Below are 22,397 nucleotides of genomic sequence, written 5' to 3' on the forward strand. Positions count from 1 at the left end.
CAGCCATGACCCTTTGTCTTGTCTCTCTGCCCCTGGACTGGTCTCTTCCTTCAGCTTCCCACCTGCCACCAGAGCGGTCTTTCAAGGCACAGCTGAGATCCACCCCTCTGCTGTCCCCTGGCCCTCAGCCTTACAAACCCTCCCCACCCCTCCAGAACCAACACAAAGCCCCTTCTCCAGGATGCCCTCCTCCAGGGATGGTGAGACCCCGGGGCTGGGCTCCCCACTCTGTCTTACAGGCACGTGGCCATCCTACACTTGTGATTTTGCCACAGTTATTGGGGCCAAGTGTCCCCTACCTCGCCCTGTGCTCCCTGAAGCCCCCTCCCTTCCCAGACTGCCCGGGCCTACCCCCGAGAGGAAGCATCAGGGCCCCGCTCTCCCACAGGCGAAGTCTGGCTTGTGGGCTCCACAGAACTGGAGGACTGGGGCTCCAGCCACCGTCTGGCCACGGGGGGCGAGCCCGTGGCACCCTGCCTTCCATGGCCACGTGTCCTGAGGTCACAGGGTCCCAGCAGTGAAGAAACGAGTGAGGTCTGTCCGCAGAAACCAGGGCCCCCTCCCGGCGATGCAGCCCCCAGGTCCAAAAGCCCAAACGCCGCAGGGAGATCAAAACCAGCACTTTTTTTTTTTTTTTTTACTTATTTAAAAAGGCCTTGGTGGCTGGAATATAGTGTAAAAATCATTGGAAAAACTAAAAGGCATTGATACATATTCGAATATACACTTTGTACATAAATTACATTTCCTTTAGTCTTTCTGAGTGAGGTCCTGGTTCAGCGTGGAGGTCTAGTAGTTGAGTGGCCCCGGGAGCTGCACGTTCAGGCCGGCGTAGTCCACCATGTACATCGGCCATTGCTGGAGAGAGGGGGACAGGAGGGGCCCGGTTAGGACTCCAGGGAGCACGGCCAGGACACCGGCCACCCGGCCACCGAGCTCTGCTTGCTGAAGGGCAGGTGCTAGTTGTTCCGGGGCCGCTGAGGCCTGGGGAGGAGAGAGGAACTGGCCAAGCTCACAGGGTCACCCGTGGCCAGGCCACCTGGGCCTCAGCTTTCTGACCCGTTCCCACCAGTGTCCTTGGGACACGTGGATGAGACACGAGGGCCAGAGGGGGTGGAGGAGGAGCTCAGAACAGGTGGTCACCCCATCAACTCAGCCCTCCCGGGCTCCACGTTCCAAAGCAGCAGGAGGATCTCCGAGGTGACCCTCTGAGGACACTTATGCACCTACAGAGTGGGGGTGTGGGGGTTGATTTCTCATTAATGAAGCATAAAGGCAAGGGCTGAACTTGCGGATTTTCCAGGGAGAAATGGTCAAAAGATAAAAAAAAAAATCTCAAAATCATTTTCAAATGTATTTAAATAGTCTCGCCAATTGGACTCAGGATTTCAAAGCTAATATTTTTGAAAACAGAAGAACTATCGAGTGTGTGTGCCCGTCCCAGTGAGGTTTTCCTCTTGGGTGGGAGGGAACCAAGCCCGGCAAGGTGACAGAGCACACAGAGCGTTGGAGGGGGGTTCTCCCCCATCACTGACAAGCTGGGAGGCTGCGGGTGAGTCAGCCAGCCCTTCTGACCCCCATTTTCCTTATTTATAAATTGCAGGTAACACCCAACCTCAGAGGATGTGATGTGAGCAAAGTGAGGAGCCCGTCCTCTGTCCCCTGGGAACCCGGGAGCCTGCTTTGTCCTGCTCTGATGTTGGGGGTGGGCAGGTGCCTGCCCCTCCTGGGTCCCAGCCTGCCCACCTGCCTGGCCTGCTGTGAGCACCCGATGAGAGGGATGGATGGTCCCTAGGGTGGGATGGGCAGATGCGTCTGCAGCCCCAAAGCTGGGGGGCCCCACTCAGGGCCCAGCACCTCCCCACACCCCGAACCCACATCCCGGAGCAGAGGGCCCCTGCCCCATTCAGGCTGGCCAGGTCTGGGTCTGTGACGCTTTACCACGAGGGAGATCTGGTTGGCCGATGCCACGGACTCGGGGTTTGAGGACGAGGATGAGGAAGACGAGGAGGAAGAGGACACGGAGTTTCCTTCTGAGACCCGCTTTCTCTTGCGCTTGGGAATGCTGCTGTCTTTGGCTGGAGGAGGAGGAGGAACAGGTCACCGACACTGGAGGCCAGGAACGTTCTGGCTTGGCCCCTGAACTCCCCGGAGAAGGCCTTTGGCTTTGGGTTTAAAAGTCCCCTTCTCAGCATTCTCTGGACCCACCAGTGGCGGAGCCCACCTCTCTGGCCTCATTCCTTCAGGCTCCATTTTCCAAGCCCTCTGCTCCACCCAGACCCCTCTCTGCCCAGTGCTTCTGCTCACCTGCCTGCCTTTGCTGACACCGTCCCCCCAGACCCCGAGCGTACCCCCTGCAGGCTCAGGCCAGGCCCCAGGTCCTCCTTGTATCCTTCCCAGACCTCCCTGAGCCCCTCCTCAGGCCCCGGCCTCCCCAGACCTCCCCTTCCAGCCTTACACGGCATGGGGAAGGGCCCTGCCTCTGGGGAAGGCAGACTCAGGACTTTGGAAAAGTTACTTAATGGCCTTGAGCCTTCATATCCTCAGGAGTGAAACGTGCATGCCATCTTGCAGGGCTGCTGGGACGATCCCAGGAGATAATGCACAAAGCCCCGAGCACAGAGCCTGGCACCCAGGGGACATCCAGAAACTGAGAACTGGTTTCACTGTGGCTGCTCTTGTGACTGCTGCTAAGTGACGACCCTAACCTGATGGGACATGAAGCAGAGCGCACAGGCACAGGAGACGAACTGACAGTGTCACAGTGGAAGCAGGCTCGGGGGTAGACGAGCAGGTGTGGATGAGTAAGACTGAAAAAGACCCGCATGTGTGTGTGATGTAGCCAGTGGTGTGGGTGGACAGGGTGGGCAGGTGACCACCTGGTAACCTGACCCAGCCCACAGAGGGGCCTTTAGGACAAAGAGTGAGGGCGGCCGGGGTCCAAGAGAGCAATCGTCTGTCCAGCTGGGCAGTGCTCACGTGAAGGAAAACCAGAGCCCGGGGGCCCAGGATGTGGCTTAAATAGAAAACCCCAGAAAGTGGAAGATGCCAGCTTCAGGAGGAGCCCAGGCTATGAGCCAGAGAGGAGGGATGTTGGTGGGAGGCTCCATGTGAAAAAGAAGTCAGGGGCTGTGGCCACCATAGGACCCTAAAGATGGCCACGGAGGGGCGACCGGTGGATGGTAAGTGACAGCATCCATTCTCAGATCATTTATCCCGAACTCTGCTCCTTGGGGCCCCCACGGGCCTTGGGTATCTTTGCCTTTGACCTGACAGCAGCTCCCGAGCCAGTGGCCTTCCTATCCTGGATGCTGGTGCCGGTCAGGCCCACAGGAGGCCTTTGTCGGTGGCTTATGGTGGAAGCAGGTGACTTCCAGCTGGGTGTGAACCAAACCCTGGACCCATCTGGAGTGGGTCTCAGGCCAGAGTTAGGGGGCCTCACTGAATTGTGCCACTGCCTCACTGGGCAGCCACACTGGGGCCTTTGGTCCACGGTGACCTGCAGTTCAGACGGATGGTCCTGAGACCAGCTTCTAGGCTGTCACTGACTCACTACGTGACCTTGGACAGGTCCTTTCCCCTCTCTGGGCCTCAGTTTCCCAGCTGGAAAATAAGCGGGAGGACTAGGTCCGCGTTTCTGAATTGGTCATGCATCTCAGGATCACCTGAGATCTTTGAGTGCACACCTTCTCAATCAGGACCATTGGACCCCAAGGTTCTCAGAGACCAGGATCTGAAGCAGGCAGCATCGAGGAGGCCCAGGGGATCTCGGGCAGTGCCCACCTGCCCCGCCCCATCTGGTACATGTCACCCCTCCTCTCCCCAGGTGGCTTCCATGATCCTGCCCGATGTCCCCTCTCCTGGCTCCCAGGCTGTCCCCCATCCTCTCCAGCTGACCTGACCCACTCATCTATACTGTGGGCGTGGCGTTCCCTCTGGAAGAGCACCTGCAGGCTTCCGAGGCCTTCTGGGGACACTGACCCTGGGGAGGTGTGGGTGGAGAGGGACCAGCCCGTCCTCCAGGTAGCCAACCACCTCTCGCTTGGACCTCGGGACCCGGACCAGATCTGTCTGAGCCTTTAAGGCAGCAGGCACTGGTCCCCACCAAAGAACCACGAAGCAGAAAGGTGGATTCTTGGGCCTCCGACTCACCTGGCACCTTGGCGTCATTGCAGATTTCCGCAAAAGGTCTGAAAAAGAGAGATGAAGCGGCTGTTAGGACATGACATCTTCCCTGCCTTCTTTTCACCTGCTCTCTGAATCCAGGCAACATCTCCTGTGAGATGAGGTTCTGCTACTGCTGTGTGAGTGTGAGCGGGGTAAGGCCCCACTGGAAACAGTGAGCATCCCTCTCACAAGCAGGTGGATGGCTGCCAGCCTGGAGCCGTCAGCGCCGTGCCGGGCAAATCGCCCCTCCGGGCCTCGCTTCCTCGTGTATAAAGCAAGGGAGTCTCACTAAATGATCAGAAATGTGTGCATAGGTTTATATAAAAGGATATTCATCATAGCATTATTTAAAAATATCTTCTGAATTTGAAATTTTATTTTGACTATTGTACTCGCAGCATTATTTATATCTTTTATATTAACAAAAAAATGACAAGCAACCAAATCTCCAATCTTGGGTCCATCTACACTGCAAATGACCCGTCAGTCATTAAAGAGAATTAATTATGGACATGGGTAATGTTCATGTCTGTACAAGGTCAAATGAAAGACGGCCAGATTTTTATCTACTGTCTCTCTACAGATAAATGTTGTATGATTCTAGTTTCATTTTTCCAAAAAGAATATACAATCAGCATTAAATGAAAAGTGGAAATATGGAAGGAAAGTTCTAGAATGTCTTTGGTGGTTCTCTCTGGGAGGTACGGGGATGGGGTGGGTGAGCATTTTCCAGGAGTTACTTCCAAGGGGTGGACTGGGGACATTTCTACTTTTCGTTTTAGACTCTTCTGAATAATTTGACTTTTTTGTATGCCACATACAAATATTATTTTAATTGTAAAGCATCCTAGTGTGAAACTGAAAAGAAAACAAGCATAGGGAAAAAAAAATATGAAGAAATGCACCAGAACAACTGTGGTTGTCTCTGAGTAGGGGAGTTATGGGTCATGTTTTTCATATTTATATTCATATATATATATTTTTTTTCAGAAAATAGTTAAACTATTAATGTACATATATTTTAAAGACTGGAAGGTTATATGGTAAAATATAGACAGTGTTTACCTCTGGGTGATGGGAGTGTTGAATTACTGTTATTTTCTAAAAACAGATGATCCACGTAATTTGTGGATTCTATATTTGTGAATTTGCCTGCTTGCTAAAATTTATTTGTAACCCTGAAGTTAATACTTGCGGTGGTGCTTTTGTGGTCATTTGCGGACACGTGCAGAGCAGTGAAAATTTTGGGTCGCCCGATGCGCCCATCCCCAGCTGAGGGTGAATGGGAGACACTCTGCCTCCTGTTTCGGCTCTCACACTGTAAACAAGGGTCCTTTTTGGGGTGTATGTACTGTCATGTTTTTCACATTTGGGGGCTTTTTGTTGACCTTACTGTTTAAAACAGCCCCTAAGTGTGACACTGAAGTGCTGTCCAGTGTTCCTAAATGAGAGATGGCTGTGCTGTGCATTACGGAGAAAATGTGTGTTAGAGAAGCTTCCTTTGGGTGTAAGTTACAGTGCTGTTGGCCATGAGTTCAATGTTAATGAATCAACAATATATATTAAATAAGGTGTCTTTAAACAGAAACCCCAAAATGAGGTTACGTATTGCTTGGTTGACAAAAATGTGACCAGAGGGTCACAGGAACCTAATCCTGGATTTCCCCTAGTAGCAATGGTTCAGTATCTACTAATCAGTGTTTGTGGCGACTTACAGAACATAACTACCACGGATAATGAGCACTGACTACACATTAAAATGAGGGCAAATGAACGTTATAGTGTGAAAAAGTCAAATTTAATTAGATAGTCAAAAGTAAGTAACACCTGTGACTACGGAGCCTGTGCATTTCAGTAGAAAGAGGCCCGGGCTTGGAGTCAGCACACCTGGGTCTGGCTCCTGTTGGGCTCGCTGTGATGAGCTTGCACCATCTACTTCCTCGTTCGAGGCACTGGTTTCCTCTCTCTCTTGCTGGCTCCTGCTCTGGGGACTTCCCTCCGGGATGCAAAGCGCGCCCTTCCCCGTGGCCCTTGTCCCCTCTGCCCGCCCTGCTCCAGATGCTGGGGACACTCACTGAAGCTGGTTGATGACGACCATGCGGACGTGCTCCCGGGCCTTCAGGATCTTCTCCAGCCGGTGGATGTCGTACGTGTTGGGGTTCCGGAAAGGGATGTCGTCGGGCAGGCCCGTGACCTCGACAGCATCTGGGCTGTCCCGGATTAGTTTGTAAGGGACCAGCACAGGCCGGTTCAGGCCCAGAGCCTCACCTGGAGGGCACAGGGGGTCAGAGCAGGGGGCAGATGTCCCGGCTGAAGGCAAAGCCCTCTCAGAAAGGGCTGGAGTCTGGCCTGTCCCAGTGCAGCCCTTATACCCCAGAGAGAGCTTAAAAATCAGCACGTACACCGGTTTTCTCCATCCAGGTAGCAAAATTGAAAACAGAATCCTCAATTCCGACAACAGTACAGATACTTTCATATGTGCCTGATACAATGATTCATAAAGCATGTGCACGCCTGGAAGTAACAAATGAGGGCTTGATGCATGCTTAAAATCCACTACACTTACGTTAAAAATTTTTTTTAAGTCCTTCCTTAACACTGATGGATGAAATCATATGATGTCTTCAATCTGTTTTAAAATACTAAAAAAATAAAAGCATGTATGTGGAAAGAGATGAAATAAGATTGGCAAAAAGTTGGTAATTATAGCAGCTGGGTTTTGGGTATATGACATTAAGAATGTCATTCTCTATACTTCTGTATATGTTTGAAAATTAATTCCAAAATAAAAAGCCAAACAGATGATAACAGAAAACCACTGGGAGCTTCCTATTACCCTTAAAATAAAACCCTAACTCCTCGCCATGGCCTGTCCCCCCTACCCTCCCACCTGCACATGCTCCTTCCTCTCTGCTGGTCCCCAGCCACCAGCTTGTTCCCACCCCAGGGCCTTTGTGTTTGCTGTACCCCTGGCCTGGAAAGTTCCCCCTAATGTTTGTCATCTCTTGACATTCGAGTCTCAGCTAAAATATCCATCCCCTTCTTCCAAGAAGGCCTTCGCTCCCCCTGGGGCACTCTCAGTTACACTACTGCATATCCTTTTTTTTTCATTTATTACTCCCTGAATTTATTCTCATTAGTTTATTTGTTTATTGTCTGTCTCCTCTGCTACAATGCAAAATGGAGACAATACCAAATTCATTGCAATTAAAATGTAACGTACACAGGACACCCAGCATACAGCTTGGCTCTTGATAATCTACAAAGCGCTTAATGAATTGTAACTGCATTATCAGTTGTTCACCTCCGCTTCTGCCCTGGCACCCTGGAGCCTTCGACCCAGGACGGAACATCTCACAGTTCCCATCTAGTTCATGCCCACCTCGCTCCCTGGTTCCGAGACCCTGACGCTGGGATAGGAGCTGTCTCCTGGGCTAAGTGCAAGTTGAACAGATGAGTCTGCCTGACGGGCACCGGGCCGGCGGCTGGGCCTCTGCCACAGCCCCAGTCTGCAGGAGCAGAAGTGCCAACCACTGTCACTGCCGTCTGTTCACCACAGACAGGTTCTCCCCTTTCTCAGATGCAGGGAGAGACGCACCAGCCACCATCAGTCACGGGTAGCACCGCCGTGCTCCCAGGCAGCGGGCGGGCCAGCGGGGGTAACTGAGGCGAGACCACCAGGGATGGCTGGCCCCATGGCTCTGATCTAGATACTGACCGTATTTCTCATTGAAGAGCTCCTTCACCTGCTCCCGGAGGATCACCTTCTCCCCTAGTCTGTTGGCATCATCTTCATCTGCAAGAGGAAGACAAGGGGGTGTGAGTTGGCTCAGCCTCGGCCTGGCATCTGCTCCTTCTTTCACTGGGCGACCGCGCAGGCCCCATCCCCTCCCTGCTACTTGATTCTAGCCTCTACCCCCCATCCCATATTTTCTGAACAGCTCCCCGAGACATCCCCCTCCCCCAGGAGCTCACAGCCTGGGGGTGGCACACAGTGACGGTGCCCACAGAGAATGTGGCAGGCGGCACACACAGAGACCTGGGGCACGACCAGGGCACCCAAGTCCGTCTGCCAGTCTGGGGATGCCCCGGGGTGTGGGAAGGTGTATCTCCAAGGCAGGGAGGAGTCTGTGCGGGATGCGGTGGGGGTGGGAAAACAGCCAGGCAGAAGGGCCAGCCCGTGCCGGGGCACTGAAGGGTGAAAAGCTGAACCCCAGGGCCATCCTGGGGAAGGTGCCAGCCAGGTTTGTGGGGAGCGCACCCTGGCTGCCTTGGGAGCAAGGCCTGCAGGCGGCAAGACAGCCTGTGTCTGGGAGGTGGGGGCTGAGCGTCCTCCCTGTGGAGGGCCCGGGCAGCCATTGCAGCCCACCCCTGCCTCCTTGGCCCAGGGGAGCCCCTGGGGCCTGGGGGTCGGGGGAGGAGAAGGATGAGGGGGCCGTGGGGGTGGACAGCATGGAGGACGGCTCCTGGGGCACAACCAGGCAGCGGGCTGAGCCCTGGGCTGGCGGGGGGAGCTGGGTTACAGGAAGGGCCGCCGGCTCCATCCCACAGTAGCCCTTCCTGACGGGCAGAACCCAGCCACACAAGCTGGGCCGCAGGGACGGCGTGAGGGAGCTGGAAGCAGGCTGGGAGCCCGGGCCTCGGAGATGGGGGACAGAAGAGACAGAAAGGGTCTTTGGAGGAAAACAACTGCTGTTTTCATCTTGGAAGATCTGGGCAGGATCAGATCAGGCGGGCAGCTCGTGGAATGGCCTCCTCCCAGGCTGGGGCTCGGCGCCACCCAGGGAATGTGCTGACCCAGCAGGCCCATCAGACCTGGGGCCGGGCAGCTGGCCCTTCCCAAGCCCACAGCACAGGGAGGAGCCGCAGGTGCGTTTGGGGGTGGCACTCTGGAGGCTGGTCCTGCAGAGCACAGAGCTTCCTGCACTGCCCCAAGCCCAAGGCAGCTGCCCTGCCTGACTCTCCCGTTCCCCTGGACTCCTTCCCCCACCACCCTGGGCCCCCCACTCCCCTGCTGTCCCTTGTCTGGGACATTCACGCCCAAAGATCTAGATCTGCCCCCCAAAGACCCTGAGTTCCCGCCTATCACCCACCAGGGCCCATCGGCCCACGGGGTGCCCCCGAGACACCAGGCACGAACTGCATCCCAGAACATGTCCTTCTCCTGTGCACCCCACACCAAGGCCCCAACTCAGCCCTTCCAGAATGTTGTTCAGACTCCACATGTGACTCGACCTGGCCCCTCTCCAGGTCCTGAGTAGAGGACTCTGACAAAGTTCTGGGTCCGAGGAAGATGGCAGACACTTCCCATTTATCCCCTGGCCCGAGTCCCCTCGTGGCCACGGCTCTCAGCAGGGATGGCAGCAAGCACACAGGCCAGGGGAAAGGACGGTGTGGGTTAAACGCCAGGCGCTGGCAGCTTTCCCAGAGCAAACATGGGTACCGCTTACCCCAGCCGAGGACACAGGGCTCGGTAGCTTGCCCAGGTCACTCATCTGCTAAGTACCAGGTGGAACTGTCTCAGTCTGACCCCAAAGCCCTTGCCTTCCCACTCTCCCAGAAGCCCTGGGGTTCCCTGAAGTCAAAGCTGCCCCATCTGTAAAGAGGGGTTGATCTCTGAGGTGTCATCCTCTACATTTCTTGCTGCACCAGCCCACAGTGCCACGTCTCTGTCTTCTCTTGACCCTCACCATGCCTGGGGCACTCAAAGCCAGTGCCCAGCAAAGCCGGTTGGTTGGAAAAGAAGTGGACAGGCTCCTCAGAGATGAGGCCTTCACACTGGTCGCCGCGGTGGTCGGCTGTGGGGATGGCCAGGCGAGGCCGTCTGTGCACAGGGGCGTGCCTGTGGGGTGCACACAGCTCACGAGTGCACCTGCAGCCCCGTCAGTGGCACCCGCTGCCTGAAGGCCGGGCAGGTGGAGTGGCAAAGAGCAGGCCTGCGTCTGCCAGGTCGCCCACCCTGGGAGAGGGCAGGGCACCAGGCCGCAGGTGGGCTCCAAAGAGGGAGTCAGAAACCCGGGCCCAAGCTCGGGTCTGCCATGCAGGCCACGGACATCACCCCTGGGAGCTATAGTCCCCTTTGTGTGCTGTGCCGAACCCTGGGGTTAGGCCGAGTACAGGGAGCAGAGCCTGCTCTCACGTCTCACAGGGCACACGGCCTGGGGCTTGGTAAGTGTCAGGCAGGGAGGGAGGCCGTGGGAATGCATGGTGGGTCCCAACCCAGTGGAGGATCAGGGGTGTTTCCCAAGGCTCTGGCAGGACGTGGCTTCAACCACCCCAAGGGCCCAGCACCCCGACCTCCCAGGGCTGTGAGGGGCGAGAGAGACACAGCATCCTGCGGCCACTCTGCACACACCAGCGGGTGCAGAAACTTACCCCTCTCCTTCCAAGCCCTCCCTTGTCTGGGGGCATGAGAGAGCCCCCAAATCAGGCTGCAGCTGACAGGGAGAGTTAACAGCATGGTGCAGCTAGCAGGAAGTGCACAGAGGTCCCAGACAGAAAATGGGGAGCAGTGGGGGGCAGGGAAAGGTCTGGAAGGTGGGGCCCGGGCTGGCGTGAGGGCCAGCAGAAGTCCTGAACCCCCTGGAGTGGGGGATGGAGGGAGGGGCCTTTGTGGATAAAACCAAGAATGGTAACAGCTGCCCCCGCTTCCTAAGCACCCAACACATTCTCCCGCAGATCTTTCCAGCTCAGCCTTGGCCTCAGAGAAGACACCTGTGTTTCTTGGCAGCTTCCCCCTACCTCTTCGTTTTTATTTAATTTGGGGGAAGCGGGTGTTACATGCTCCTTAAGGGATGTTTTTTGAACGAAATGGGTTCTAAATCCTACAGGAAACTGCATTCTCACACAAGTCCCACCCTGGGCCCAGGGGGGTGCTCTGGGGTGGGAGGGGATAGGGCTCTGGGCCTTCTGGGTGCCCACTCGGGCTGTGTGGGCTAAGGAGTGCCCCACTTTCTGGGAGAGTCCAAACCCCGGGTGAAGAGGCCCCACCCGTGTTGTGGGACCTTCCCTGCAAGGGGCACAGGCCGCAGGAAGGGGCGGTGGGCTACTCTGACTGGACGCTCATGGGGGGCCTGCCGGTGCAGGGGACAGGCCAGTCCCTCCTGACGTGGCTGGTGGCCCCTGCCCGTGTGTCTCGGTTGGCCTGGTGGGGAGGCCTGTGCTCCATCTAGCCCGGATGACCGAGCCAAGTGGGCATCCCGGGCAGGTCCAAGACCTCCTTCCCGGACAAAGCCAGCCTCCTGCCGCCACCGTTCCCCACACACACACCCCGGGGAGCCATGGCCAGGCCTGCCTGCCAACAAGGGGGGCTCTCGGGCAAGCCCATCGCCTCCGAGCCCGGTCTGTGCATGGACAAAACAAGGATCAGAAAACGGCCTGGGCGAGCTGCTGAGATGGCAACAATGCAGTAAACATGTAAGGCACTGTGACGATTAGGAGAAGACAAATATGTAAGGGCCATGGCCTGGCACGGTTTAGGGGACGGCCATCCGTGTTCTGGACGCCGAGTCCCCAAGTCAAACTGCTTGCAAAGGATGCTGATGGCTGCGAACATTTCAGGATGTTCTTTTGGAAATTCACAGTTAGGGCTCAAAGGGGGAGTGTGTGCCCCAAGGTATCTGCTTGAATGCCTGCAGGCAGAGGGGAAGGAAGGGCGTCCCCGGTCCCCGGCTCAGTGGAAGCAAGGCAAGGCGATCTCGATTCTGTTCCCAGTTTTACATAGGTGACATTTTCCCCAGATACCTGAAGTCCCCATTTTGGACACAACATTTTCTAGCATGCATCCGGTATCCTTTTCGATTAAGCACAGTATTTGGAAAACAGCTGGGCCTTTTCCTTGGTGGCACGGGGTGGCTCCCCAGCGCCGTCCAGAAAGTGCTGCCAAACCCACCCACACAGCAGTGACCTGCTCCCCAGGGCTCTGGGCCCATGTTTTCAGCCTCTTCCAGCTGGATCCCGATTTTGTGGTCTCCTCTCTCACTATTCCAGGGACCCCGTCATTTCTTAACCAGCTATTAACCCAGGAGTTAACTGAATTTTGCCCAGGGGTCATGACTAACAAGCTCATAAGTCACAGCCATGCTATGTACACGATTAAACCGACTGGCTTGGGTGGTGCTGGGATGGTGCTGGGGTGGGGGGCCCCACACACTCCTGCCCGAGCAAAGTACAGGGTCCTAAAGACAGCTCTGGCCCCGGAGGCCTTTTCTCCGTCCCATGTTTCATCTTGACTGGTGACTTTATCTGATAATCATGATCAGACGTGGAGGTCAGAGGTGGCCATCAGCAACAGAAGGGCTGCTTGGAGAGAGGAACCCCTGAGCCCTCGGTGAAGAGTTGAGTAAATATTCCCTCCCTTCCCCCCTGAGGCATTTCTGGGGAGCTCCTCTTCTCCACCAGGCCTGGGCTGGGGGAGATCCAGGAATAAAGCGGACCCGGGCACGCATGGCCCTGGGGAGAGGTCAGTGTCATTGTCCATCAGGGTGTCCCCACCCACCTTGCTGGGAAAGGGGCCTCCTGGGGGGCGGTGTGGGGACCACTCTCAAGAGAGGGCCAGTGGGGGACGCCCCCCTGCAAGCTTGCACACCACCACCCTTCGTGGCACGCAGATCTCTGTCAGGCCGGGAAGGTAATTAACCTTCATCTGCAGGTGCAGCAGGAATGAAATGCCATCTGCATTTTACAGGTGAAGAAACCGGAGGCTCAGCAAGGTGAAGGCCACGCTGCCGGTGGGGAAGGCCCTGCTCCAGGCCCCGGCCACTGAAGCCTGTGGTTTTCCGCAAGGATCCAGGAGGCTCCCCTTGGGCCTGATCCACTTTACAAAGGAACCATCTGGAAGTAGGACTGAGCTCACCGAACTACAACCTGGGTCCCCAAGAGCCAGATCGTCTGTGGATGGTCCTCTTGGATCTCTTGAACTTCTCCAGTCCAGACACACCAGGGCCTTCCAATAGCCACAGTCACCACCAGGGAAGGAAGAGGGCTGCAGAGGGCAGGTGGGGGACCCACACTTCTCTCCACCTGCTTTTCAAGGTCCGACAGGTGCCACAGGGCAGGGCTACGCACAAGTGGCACTGTATGCTTTTCCTGGGGATGTTACCCGCCTAGGGGCTGGGGTGCCAAAGGAAAGAGAGAGACACCAGGGAGTCTCCGCCCTGGCACCCCACGTCTCAGGGGCCAGGCCCAGGACGATCACATCTCCTCCTGGTTCCCAGGGGGAGGAAGAGGAAGGCCTCGGCTGGGACCCGCCTGGGGAGGGCAGAGGTGGGACCGGGAGGCAGGCCTGGCTTTCCTGCCACACTCAAAGCCATCCAGGGGCAGTGCCCACCACCAGCCAGGAACCCAGGGGGCAGTCGGGGGCGCAGGGTCAGGGAGGAGCAGTCTGGACATCAGGATGCCTGGGTTCCCGTTCTGCTCTGCCAGCATCTGCCTGGTGAGCCCAGGCCTGCCCCCTCCAGGCAGGCAGCAGAGAATGGGCAGGGTAGCTGTCAGTTCTGATTTCAGGGCCTCAGTTTCCTACTCTGTAAAAGGGGACAGCACGTCTACACTGCCCGGCCGTAGTGAGGATCTGGATGACAATTGTGAAGCCCTGGACAGGGTGCCTGTTAAAGGGGGGTGTAGTCATCACCCCTGGGCCTTGCTGTCCTCTGCACACCAGAGCCCTGACGTCCGGCTCTGACTCGAGGGGCCTGAAGGGTCGGATGGGGCCAGGCATGAGCACGCTGGGTCTCTGCCGCCAGGGGACATTCAGCCCCCCAGCAAGCTCGGGGCCTGGAGGGAACGGGGTTGGGGCCCACAAACCTGCTGGGCACCGTAAAGTTTACAAAGAGGCTGAGCACATCAGGGTTCAGGTGCACACACACCAGGTGTCCAGGCTCATGACAACCCCATCAGGAGGGGATCCCCAGCTGCTTTTGAGAGGTGAAGAAAATAATGCACAAAGCAGTTGTTGATTTGTCCAAGGTCACACAGCTGGAGGGTGGAAAATATAAAGCCTGAACTCCTGTACATTCGTTCAACACTTACTGAATAGCAGCTATGTGGAGCGGGTGTGGGGCTTTTCTAAGTTGGGAGCTGGGATTCAAAGAGAAACAGGGAATTCAGAGTCTAGTTGGGAGACAAATAGGCAAACAGGCATTCACCCTCCAGGAGGAAAAGGACACCAGTCAAGAGATGCTGGGTGGGCGGCTACTGGGGTGATTGGTGGAGCCAGTCCCTGAGGAGTGGGGAGAGTGGATCCCTGGCCCGGGGAGGGGCTTTCGGCGAACTTCCCTGTTCCACTACTTTGACCGAACAGCCAGAATGTGCGTGCGTGTGTGTGTGTGTGTGTGTGTGTGCGTGCATGCATGGCAAGCAGGTGTCTCGGTGTGAGACTGGGCCAGCGGTGGGCAGCTAAAATATGTAAGCTGTGCATCCCTGCATGTCGTTGTGTGTCTATGACAAATGAACCATTGTGCGGGGCATGTGCAAATGTGAGTGGATGGATGCCAGCGAGGCTGTCTGTCTATGCAAATATGTATGGAGTGAGTAGGAAAACAAGCAAAAGTTCAGTCTGGCACTCAGCTTTCTCTTACACCCAAGAGAAACTTTTGTACATGCACAGCAGGAAATCTATTCAAGAGTGTTACTAGCAAAACCATGAAGCGACACAAATGGCCTAGATGGGAGAATGGATAAATCAATTGTGGAATTCGAGACTCATATAAGAGCAGTGAAAACAAATGAGCTACGACGACACATTTCCACGTTATGTTACATAATGTTAAGTGAAAAAAGCAAGTCCCACATGATTCCTGGATATAATAGGATGCTCTATAAAAATGAAACGATTTTGTTTAGGCCAATACCATATGTGAAAACCCAAGTAAAAAGATCAACCCGTGATTTATATATATCGTGGGAGAGAACAGCTAGAAAGGGCATTTTGGGGAATTTGGATACAGGCTGTATATCAGATGACATGAGGTTATTATTAAGTTTAAGTGTGATGATAATATTATAGATCTGTACAAGAATAGCACACACTTAGAAGAATGCTGAGATAATTAGTGATGAGTCAAGATGTCTGCAAATTACTTCAAATGGAGAGAGAGAGAGGACAAAATGCTAAGAATTAGTAAATTTAGGGAAAAGATATACAGGCAGTCATTGTACTATTCTTTCATCTTTTTCTGGACCTTTGAAATTTTTCAGAATAAAAAGTTGGGGGAGAACCCCAAGAGAAGAAAAGACCAATATAAACTTCAGGGCAATCTGGGAGCGAGGGGGGCAGACGCGGGCGGGCACAATGGGGGTGTACCGTCCTGGGGCTGTTCCAACACTTAGATGAGTGGTGGGTTCATGGGCATTCACTGTGATTTATCACAAATATAAGGAATGCAAATGAAAGAACAGAAATAGCTGAACACGGAGGTGGTCTCCTAGATTGATCCCAGAACACACTAAGGATGTGCGTGGACATGTGAACTGAAGAAGTTCGAATTAAGTCTATACTTCAGATAATAGCACTGGACCTGTGTGAATTTCTTAGTTTTGACAAACGTATCACAGTTACGTAGAATGTGAACAATTTACATGGGTGAAGGGTATTCAGGAATTCTCTGTACTATCTTTGTAACTTTCTGTAACTTGAAAATGATTTCAAGATAAAAAGTAACAAAACAAGCAAGCAAACGAGCAAACAGCTGCATGCATGCATGGATTAATGGTGAGGATGGGTCACGGCTGATTGGATTCAGGGCCCTGAGATCTCCTGGAGAAGGGAAAGGGAAGAGAAGAGGACATCAAGGACAGAAGAGAGGGCAGCAAACCTCCCCCACGGCTGGCTTGGGTTGGGCTCTGCGCCCCCATCAGTACAACTTTGCTCCATGGAGGTGGGCCGACAGGTGGGCCGTGACCTGCCCAGGCAGGTGCTCTGGGCGCCTCCCTAGAGCCCGGCTGTCTGACCTCCAGCCGACCTGCTGCCCACCAGGGGCGGGAACAATGGCTGACTGTTTTCCCCAGGCTGGCAGGAAGCTCTCTGGTGGGGGCCTCCCCTGTAGGGGCCACAATGCCCATTTTACAGATGGGAAAACTGGGGCTCAGAGGAATCAAGGAGCCAGTCCAAGGCCACAGGGTCTGCAACTGGTGGGGCTGAGACTCAAACCGAGGTCTCTCTGGCCCCTGGGTACTCTTTTCCTTTCTGAGAACGGCCCAGCACCTTCTCAGAGGGCTCTTCACAGGCTCTCTTACCAACAGGACAGCTCTGATTGGCAAGCCAGGCTGGGCCGAGCCAGAGCCAGGCTTTCCGTGGGTCTGTCCTGAAGCAGCCACATCCACAGCCCTCCCCGTGGAAAAGGACCTTCCCTCTCCCCTCCCCTCCCCTTCCCTGTGACCACAGCCACACAACGCAGCACTGACCCAAGGCCGGCCAAGGTCTAGGCTGAACTCTGGCCATGACCGGCCTGGCCCAGCATGCCATGCCCTCAGTACAACAAGCCTCTCTTGGGAAAGGTGGACGGACTCGGGTAGTCCCGACACAGGCTAAGGTAGAGAGGATGCGTGATCTGCAGCATCATCTGGGGGTGTGGGGGCTGCTATGGAGGACTCAATCCTTCACATCTCCATGCAATGACATGACAGCAGCCAACGGTACCACTCTCCACGGAAGAAAGGACACTCCCTGTGGGCTGAGATTTTTGTCTACTTTCACCCGTATGAATACAGCCCCAACCCCTAGAAAAATGCCCGGCACATCAGAGCCGCTCAGTAAATAACTGCTAATGAGAGAAACGGAGCTCTTGAGTGCCCAGTGGTGTTCTCGGCTCTTTACATGGGTTCATTCATTCAATCCTTCCAACAACCTGATGAGGCTGGTTCTGGGATTATCTTCATTTACAGATGAGGAAACCAAGACACAGAAAGGTGAGCAGGCTAACCCCAGTGGCACAGTGAGTAAGTGGGGGAGCCAGGATTAACTCCAGACTCCTAACCGCCTTGCAACACGCCTCTCTCTGTCCTGGCAGGGTGGGGAGCAGGAGGACGCCCCACACAGCGGTGGCTGCTCATTTTTGACCTCGTTCCCTCTCCTACCCCATCCAGGCTGCAGTCCTGAGGGCTCCGTCCTCCCTCTCTCTCTGCACCTGCGACATGGCCCACCACCAGCCTTCATTTCCAATGGCCTCTGGAGCACATCTGATTCCGCACATCTCCAAATGGTCTCCCCAGATCTACCCCAAACCGGTCTCTCCTCCCTGAGTTTCCCAGAGGTCACCAGCCCCATTCTCCCAGGAGAGAAACCTCGGCTGCCTCCGAGGCTGTGGCTGGCTGAATAGCAGCCACATTCTAATTCCTATGACCTGTGAATATATTATTTTATACCACAAAGGGGCTTTGCTGATGCGATTCAGGTCAGGCTCTTGAGATGGGGAGATTCTCCTGGATTTTCCAAGTGGACCCAAATGAGATCAATCACCAGGAAACTTACAAAAGAGAGGCAAGAACACCAAACATGGAAGGAGATGGAAAAATGGAACCAGGGCCTGGAGTGATGCACTTTGAAGATGGAGGAAGGGGCCACGAGCCAAGGAATGCAGGCGGCCTCCACAAGCTGGAAAATGCATGAAACAGACTCTCCATAGAGCCTTGAGAAGGAACCAGCCCGATGGACACCTTGATTTTAGTCCCGTCAGACCCATTTTAGACTTCTGACCCCCAGACCTGTCGGATAATACACTGGTGTTGGTTTAAGCCGCTAAGCTTGCATATATTACGTTCCCCGAAAAGACATGTTTTAATCCAATCTTGTGGGATATTTGGATTAGGTTGTTTCCATGGAGATGTGACCCACTCGACTGTAGGTGATAATTTTGATTAGTTCATTTCCATGGAGGTGTAACCCCACCCATTCAGCTTGGGTCTTGATTAGTTTACTGGGGTCCTTTAAAAGAGCCACACAGGCCCAGACGCTGCTGACGCTTTGGGGATGCTAGCCCAGAGGTGCCCCGGGATATGCTGAGACAGGAACCCCAGGCGCTTACAGAGAAACGTCCTTGGAGAAAGAAACAAGAAAGCGCAGGAGCTGAAAGAGGAGCTGGAACACAACCCAGGATCAGCAGACACCAGCCACGTGCCTTTCCAGCAAACAGGTATTCCAGATGCCATCGGCCATCCTTCAGTGATGGTACCTTAGCTTGGACACTTTTATGGCCTCAGAACTGTAAAGTTGTAACTTAATAAATCCCCTTCATAAAAGCCAATCCATTTCTGGTGTTCTGCATAATGGCAGCTTTAGCAAACCGGAACAGCCTGTTACAGCAGCAACAAGAAACGAATGCAGACCCCTCACGGACCCCATTGTCTCCATCCACAAATCCAGTTGTTCACTACATCGGGCCAGTTTCCCAGACAAACAGACCACTGTGCCACTCAGGTCCCGTCGCCTCTCGTCCTCCTATAGCAAGAACTTCTTCCCAGCCTTCCTGAGTCCATTCTTTGCTCTGCAAGCCACACCAACCTTTCTAAACAGCCTATCCGACCACTCCCTTGCTTATAAACCCTCTGAGGACAAAACAAAGTTTCAGTGGCTGAGAGATTCCAAATGGAGTAGAGAGGTCACTCTGGTGGGCATTCTTATGCACTATGTAGATAACTCTTTTTAGGTTTTAATGTCTTGGAATAGCTAGAAGTAAACACCTGAAAACTATCAAACTGCAACCCAGTAGCCTTGAATCTCGAAGATGATTGTGTAACAATGTGGCTTACAAGGGGTGACAGTGTGATTGTGAAAACCCTATGGATCACACTCCCTTTATCCAGCATATGGATGGATGAGTAGAAAAATGGGGACAAAAAAATAAATGAAAAAATTGGCTGGGAGGGAGGGATGATTTGGGTGTTCTTTTCTACTTTTATTTTTTCTTCTTATTTTTACTTTTTCTGGTACAAGGAAAATGTTCAAAAAATAGATTGGGGTGATGAATGCACAACTGTATGATGGTACTGTGAGCAGCTGATTGCACACCGTGGATGATTGTACGATATGTGAATATATCTCAATAAAACTGAATTTAACAGCAAAAACAACAACAAAAACACTCCTGAGGGCTCCCTAGTATGCCTGGGGCAAAAACCCATCCTCCTGCCCCCAGCATACAAGACCCTCTGCGGATACCACTCTGCCCATGTTTTTCCCAGCTAACTTGTACTTGCCCCGCCTGTCGCTCCCCAGTGCCCCCTGAGAAGTCGTGGGAAACCTGCTCAGTTCCATGAGACAGGAATCTTCTTTTCCTGCCCCTCTCCAGTGGCACCTGTGGATCTGAAACAAGGGGCTTATACCCACTGACGTGAGGGTGTTTCGTGATATGGCGGCACAGACTTGGCCCGCGTCATGACAGCAGCTGCAATCTGAGCCAGAACCCAGGGTCCCTCCCTGCAAGATGCTCAGCTGAGTCCCCGGGTCTTGGGGTGTGGGGGTCCCCCCTCTCCTGTTCATCCCCCACTTCTCCAGCTCCTCCTCATCCTCCTGACACACAAACGCGGATGGGCCCCAGGCCTCTGGCCACATCCTCCTTGGACCCTGACTCACATTCCGATGACTTCATCCTGCTTCACAGCCTTAAACACCAGTTTCCTGCTCGCGATTCACCACATTAGACCTCGAGCCCAGAGCCCAGAGCCCAGAGGTCAAAACCCCCACCGTGGGCATCCAACCGCCACGGGATGACTAAGAGTCACCCCAGACTTAACGTCACCAAATGACAGCTCACTCCATCCCCACCGGCTCCTCCTGCATTTTCAGGTAGCAGCACCTCCACCCTCCCAGGAGCTCAGCCAAAACCCGCAAAGTCAAACCCGACTCCTCGGCTCCCCTCACGCCCACGTCGGCAAATTCTGTTGGCTCCAGTTACAGGATGTTATAGAGCCGGTGAGTTCTCATTACCCTCTCTGCTGCCATCACGGTCCGGGTCACTGCCAGTTCACTGCAACGGCCCCGACACCTCGCCCCGTCCCCACTCTCATTTCTTTTCAACTCAGCAGCCAGAGGGAACCCACGCTAGATCCTGTCCCTCCTCTGCCCAGACCCTGCCCTGGCTCCCGTCTCATTCAGAACAAAAGTCGAGGCCCTCACGGGCCCCCGTCTCTCAACTCCTCCTGCTGATGCCCTGGCACATTGCCCCAGGGCCTTCGCAGCTGCTGTTCCCTCTGTGGCAATGCTCTTCCCCGCCCCCACCCCCTTCAGGTCTGTACTCAAAGCAGACCCGACCCCCGCACCTGCTTCCCTGCCTCTCGGGACCACTCACGTCGAAACCACCCTGCACGGCGCTCCTTGTCTGTTTCCTCTCTGTTCCCACCAGCACTAAGGCACCAGGACTCGCAGGGCCTGTGAACACACCTGGGCCCCCAACACCCTGCTGGGGCCTCTCCCTGACCCTCCTCCAGGCCGGGGAGGCAGTCACCAGACCCTTCTCTCAGGGGTGCAAAGAGCCCAACAGGGACCCCCCTCCCCACTCCCCCTCCACTCCAAGGCACATTGATCAGCTAGGAGAGCTTCTGCTTGGCAGGTGGAGCCCAAAAAAGGCATTGGCTGTTTCCGTCAGCTTGGGTGGTCCCAGCTGGGGAAGGTGTTTCCCCTCCTGCTCCCTTCTGGGGCCCCTGGAGCCCTTCCTAGCACCCGCTGGGACCCTGAGGGTCCCTTCCCTGATGTGGCTGGGCAGGAGGGTGGGCCTTGGGACCACCCGTCCCCAACACAGGACAGAGGGGCTGCAAGGACCCCAGCGGAGGCCTCGCTGGGCAGGAAGAGGGGCAGGGCCTCCCCAGCTCCCCATAGGGCTGCCCCCCATTCTGCCACCTAGAAAGAAAGGAGGCGGTCTGCCAACCCTGGGCCTGGCAGCAGGAGAGCAAGGAGCGGCCTCTGGGCCCGCCCAGCAGATGCTAGCCCTTCCCGGGAAGGCAGAAGGAAGACTCCGACTGGAGCCTAATTAACAAAGACAAGCAGAGATAATTAAGTGGAGAAATAACATGTGGCTGGCACTGGGATTGTGGTTATCTTTGAGAAATCTGAGAAAGGATGGTTTTATTTTGAAGCTCTCAAGTGCGTGTCAGCGTTGGAAGGGTGGAGAGGGGGTGGGAGAAGGGCGAGAGGGGTGGGGCAACGGGGCCCAAGGAGCCAGCGCAAGTGTGACTGGGGACCAGGAGATGGCCCTCGGGGAGGAGTCAGGGTAGCTGCACCCAGGGGTGTGCTGTGCCAGGCTGAGGGCTGGGCACCGTGTGTGTGGGGGGGCTCCTGTCAGCCCCCAAAGTGGGTGTCCCTGCCCACTTTAACTCTTGAGCAGACGGAGGCCCAGAGAGAATAACTTATCCAAGATCACACGTCTGGAAGTGGGGGTCCCTGAGGCAGCAGAAGGGAACAGGTTCTTGCCCCTGCCAGTGTTTAATACCCCAAATGCCCTCTGCTGGGATCCCCAAGAGGCCAACAGAGGAGAGAGGCCTAGCAGGGCCCGAAGGGGTGAATGGTGAGCAATTTGCACCCCAGGAAAGGGGATCCCGGCTCCCGCCCGGCAGGCCCCCTCTGCCCACGGCGGAGCATCTCAACCTGGACTTCGGTCGATGCCACGGGGTACGAGGTAAGAGCCACGGGATTAGCCATCTTCCTCAGCAGTGTGTAGTTTAACGTGTTTCCCTACATTAAAACCAGAGCATTTATGGGGTCACCCGCCACCCGTGTGTGGCCTTCCTAGAGGACGCTGTGGGGCCACTAAGAATCCAGGCCCGGCCTGCGGGCACGCTCGGGCTCCTCGGCCATGGGGATGGTCAGTGGAGGAGCTTGCCCAGGCCGCAAAGCCCACTGGGGTCCGTCCTGGCCGCCTCGCCACTCGCCACAGGCTCCTCCTCCCTCCCTGCCTCAGCCGTGCGCCCCAGGAGGGCTCCGGGGCAGGCGGACGTGGTGGGCACCGTTCTTCCCACTTTACAAGGAAGGAGCAAACAGAGGCCCCGGCAGGCAAAACCTGACTGGCCGGACTCACCAGGGAGCCGGCAGCTCTGCTCTTGTCCCTGTGCCCCTGGGGAGGGGTCCGCCTCGGGGCTCTGGCTACTGCCTCCAAGTTCCCTCGAGCTGGCAGGGGGCAGCACTCCTGGGGTTGAAGGAGAACCAAAAGGACGGGAAGGCGGGCCTGGGTCCTGGGAATTCTCTTGTGTTTGCCCTTGAGGGAGGCTGGGGCAGGGCAGCTGCCTGTCAATGTGCGCCAAAAATA

The 22,397-nt window shown here is 55.3% G+C and overlaps 1 protein-coding gene across 5 annotated transcripts in view; it reads right to left on the minus strand.

Moving 5' to 3' along the window:
- Positions 1-646: 646 nt before the first annotated feature.
- GTF2IRD1 (GTF2I repeat domain containing 1) overlaps positions 647-22,397 on the minus strand; it is a 110,853-nt gene continuing 89,102 nt past the window's right edge. For all 5 annotated transcript variants that reach the window (XM_037814319.1, XM_037814317.1, XM_037814318.1 and 2 more), the window contains 5 exons: positions 7,886-7,963; positions 6,243-6,435; positions 4,153-4,190; positions 1,942-2,078; positions 647-858 (listed from right to left, as the gene is read on the minus strand). In XM_037814319.1, the coding sequence (XP_037670247.1) occupies positions 790-858; positions 1,942-2,078; positions 4,153-4,190; positions 6,243-6,435; positions 7,886-7,963 (515 nt within the window). In that variant the 3' untranslated portion in view covers positions 647-789. The remainder of the gene's footprint in view (positions 859-1,941; positions 2,079-4,152; positions 4,191-6,242; positions 6,436-7,885; positions 7,964-22,397) is intronic.

The sequence above is a fragment of the Choloepus didactylus genome, chromosome 21, assembly GCF_015220235.1.
Source record: "Choloepus didactylus isolate mChoDid1 chromosome 21, mChoDid1.pri, whole genome shotgun sequence".
Lineage (NCBI taxonomy): Eukaryota > Metazoa > Chordata > Mammalia > Pilosa > Megalonychidae > Choloepus > Choloepus didactylus.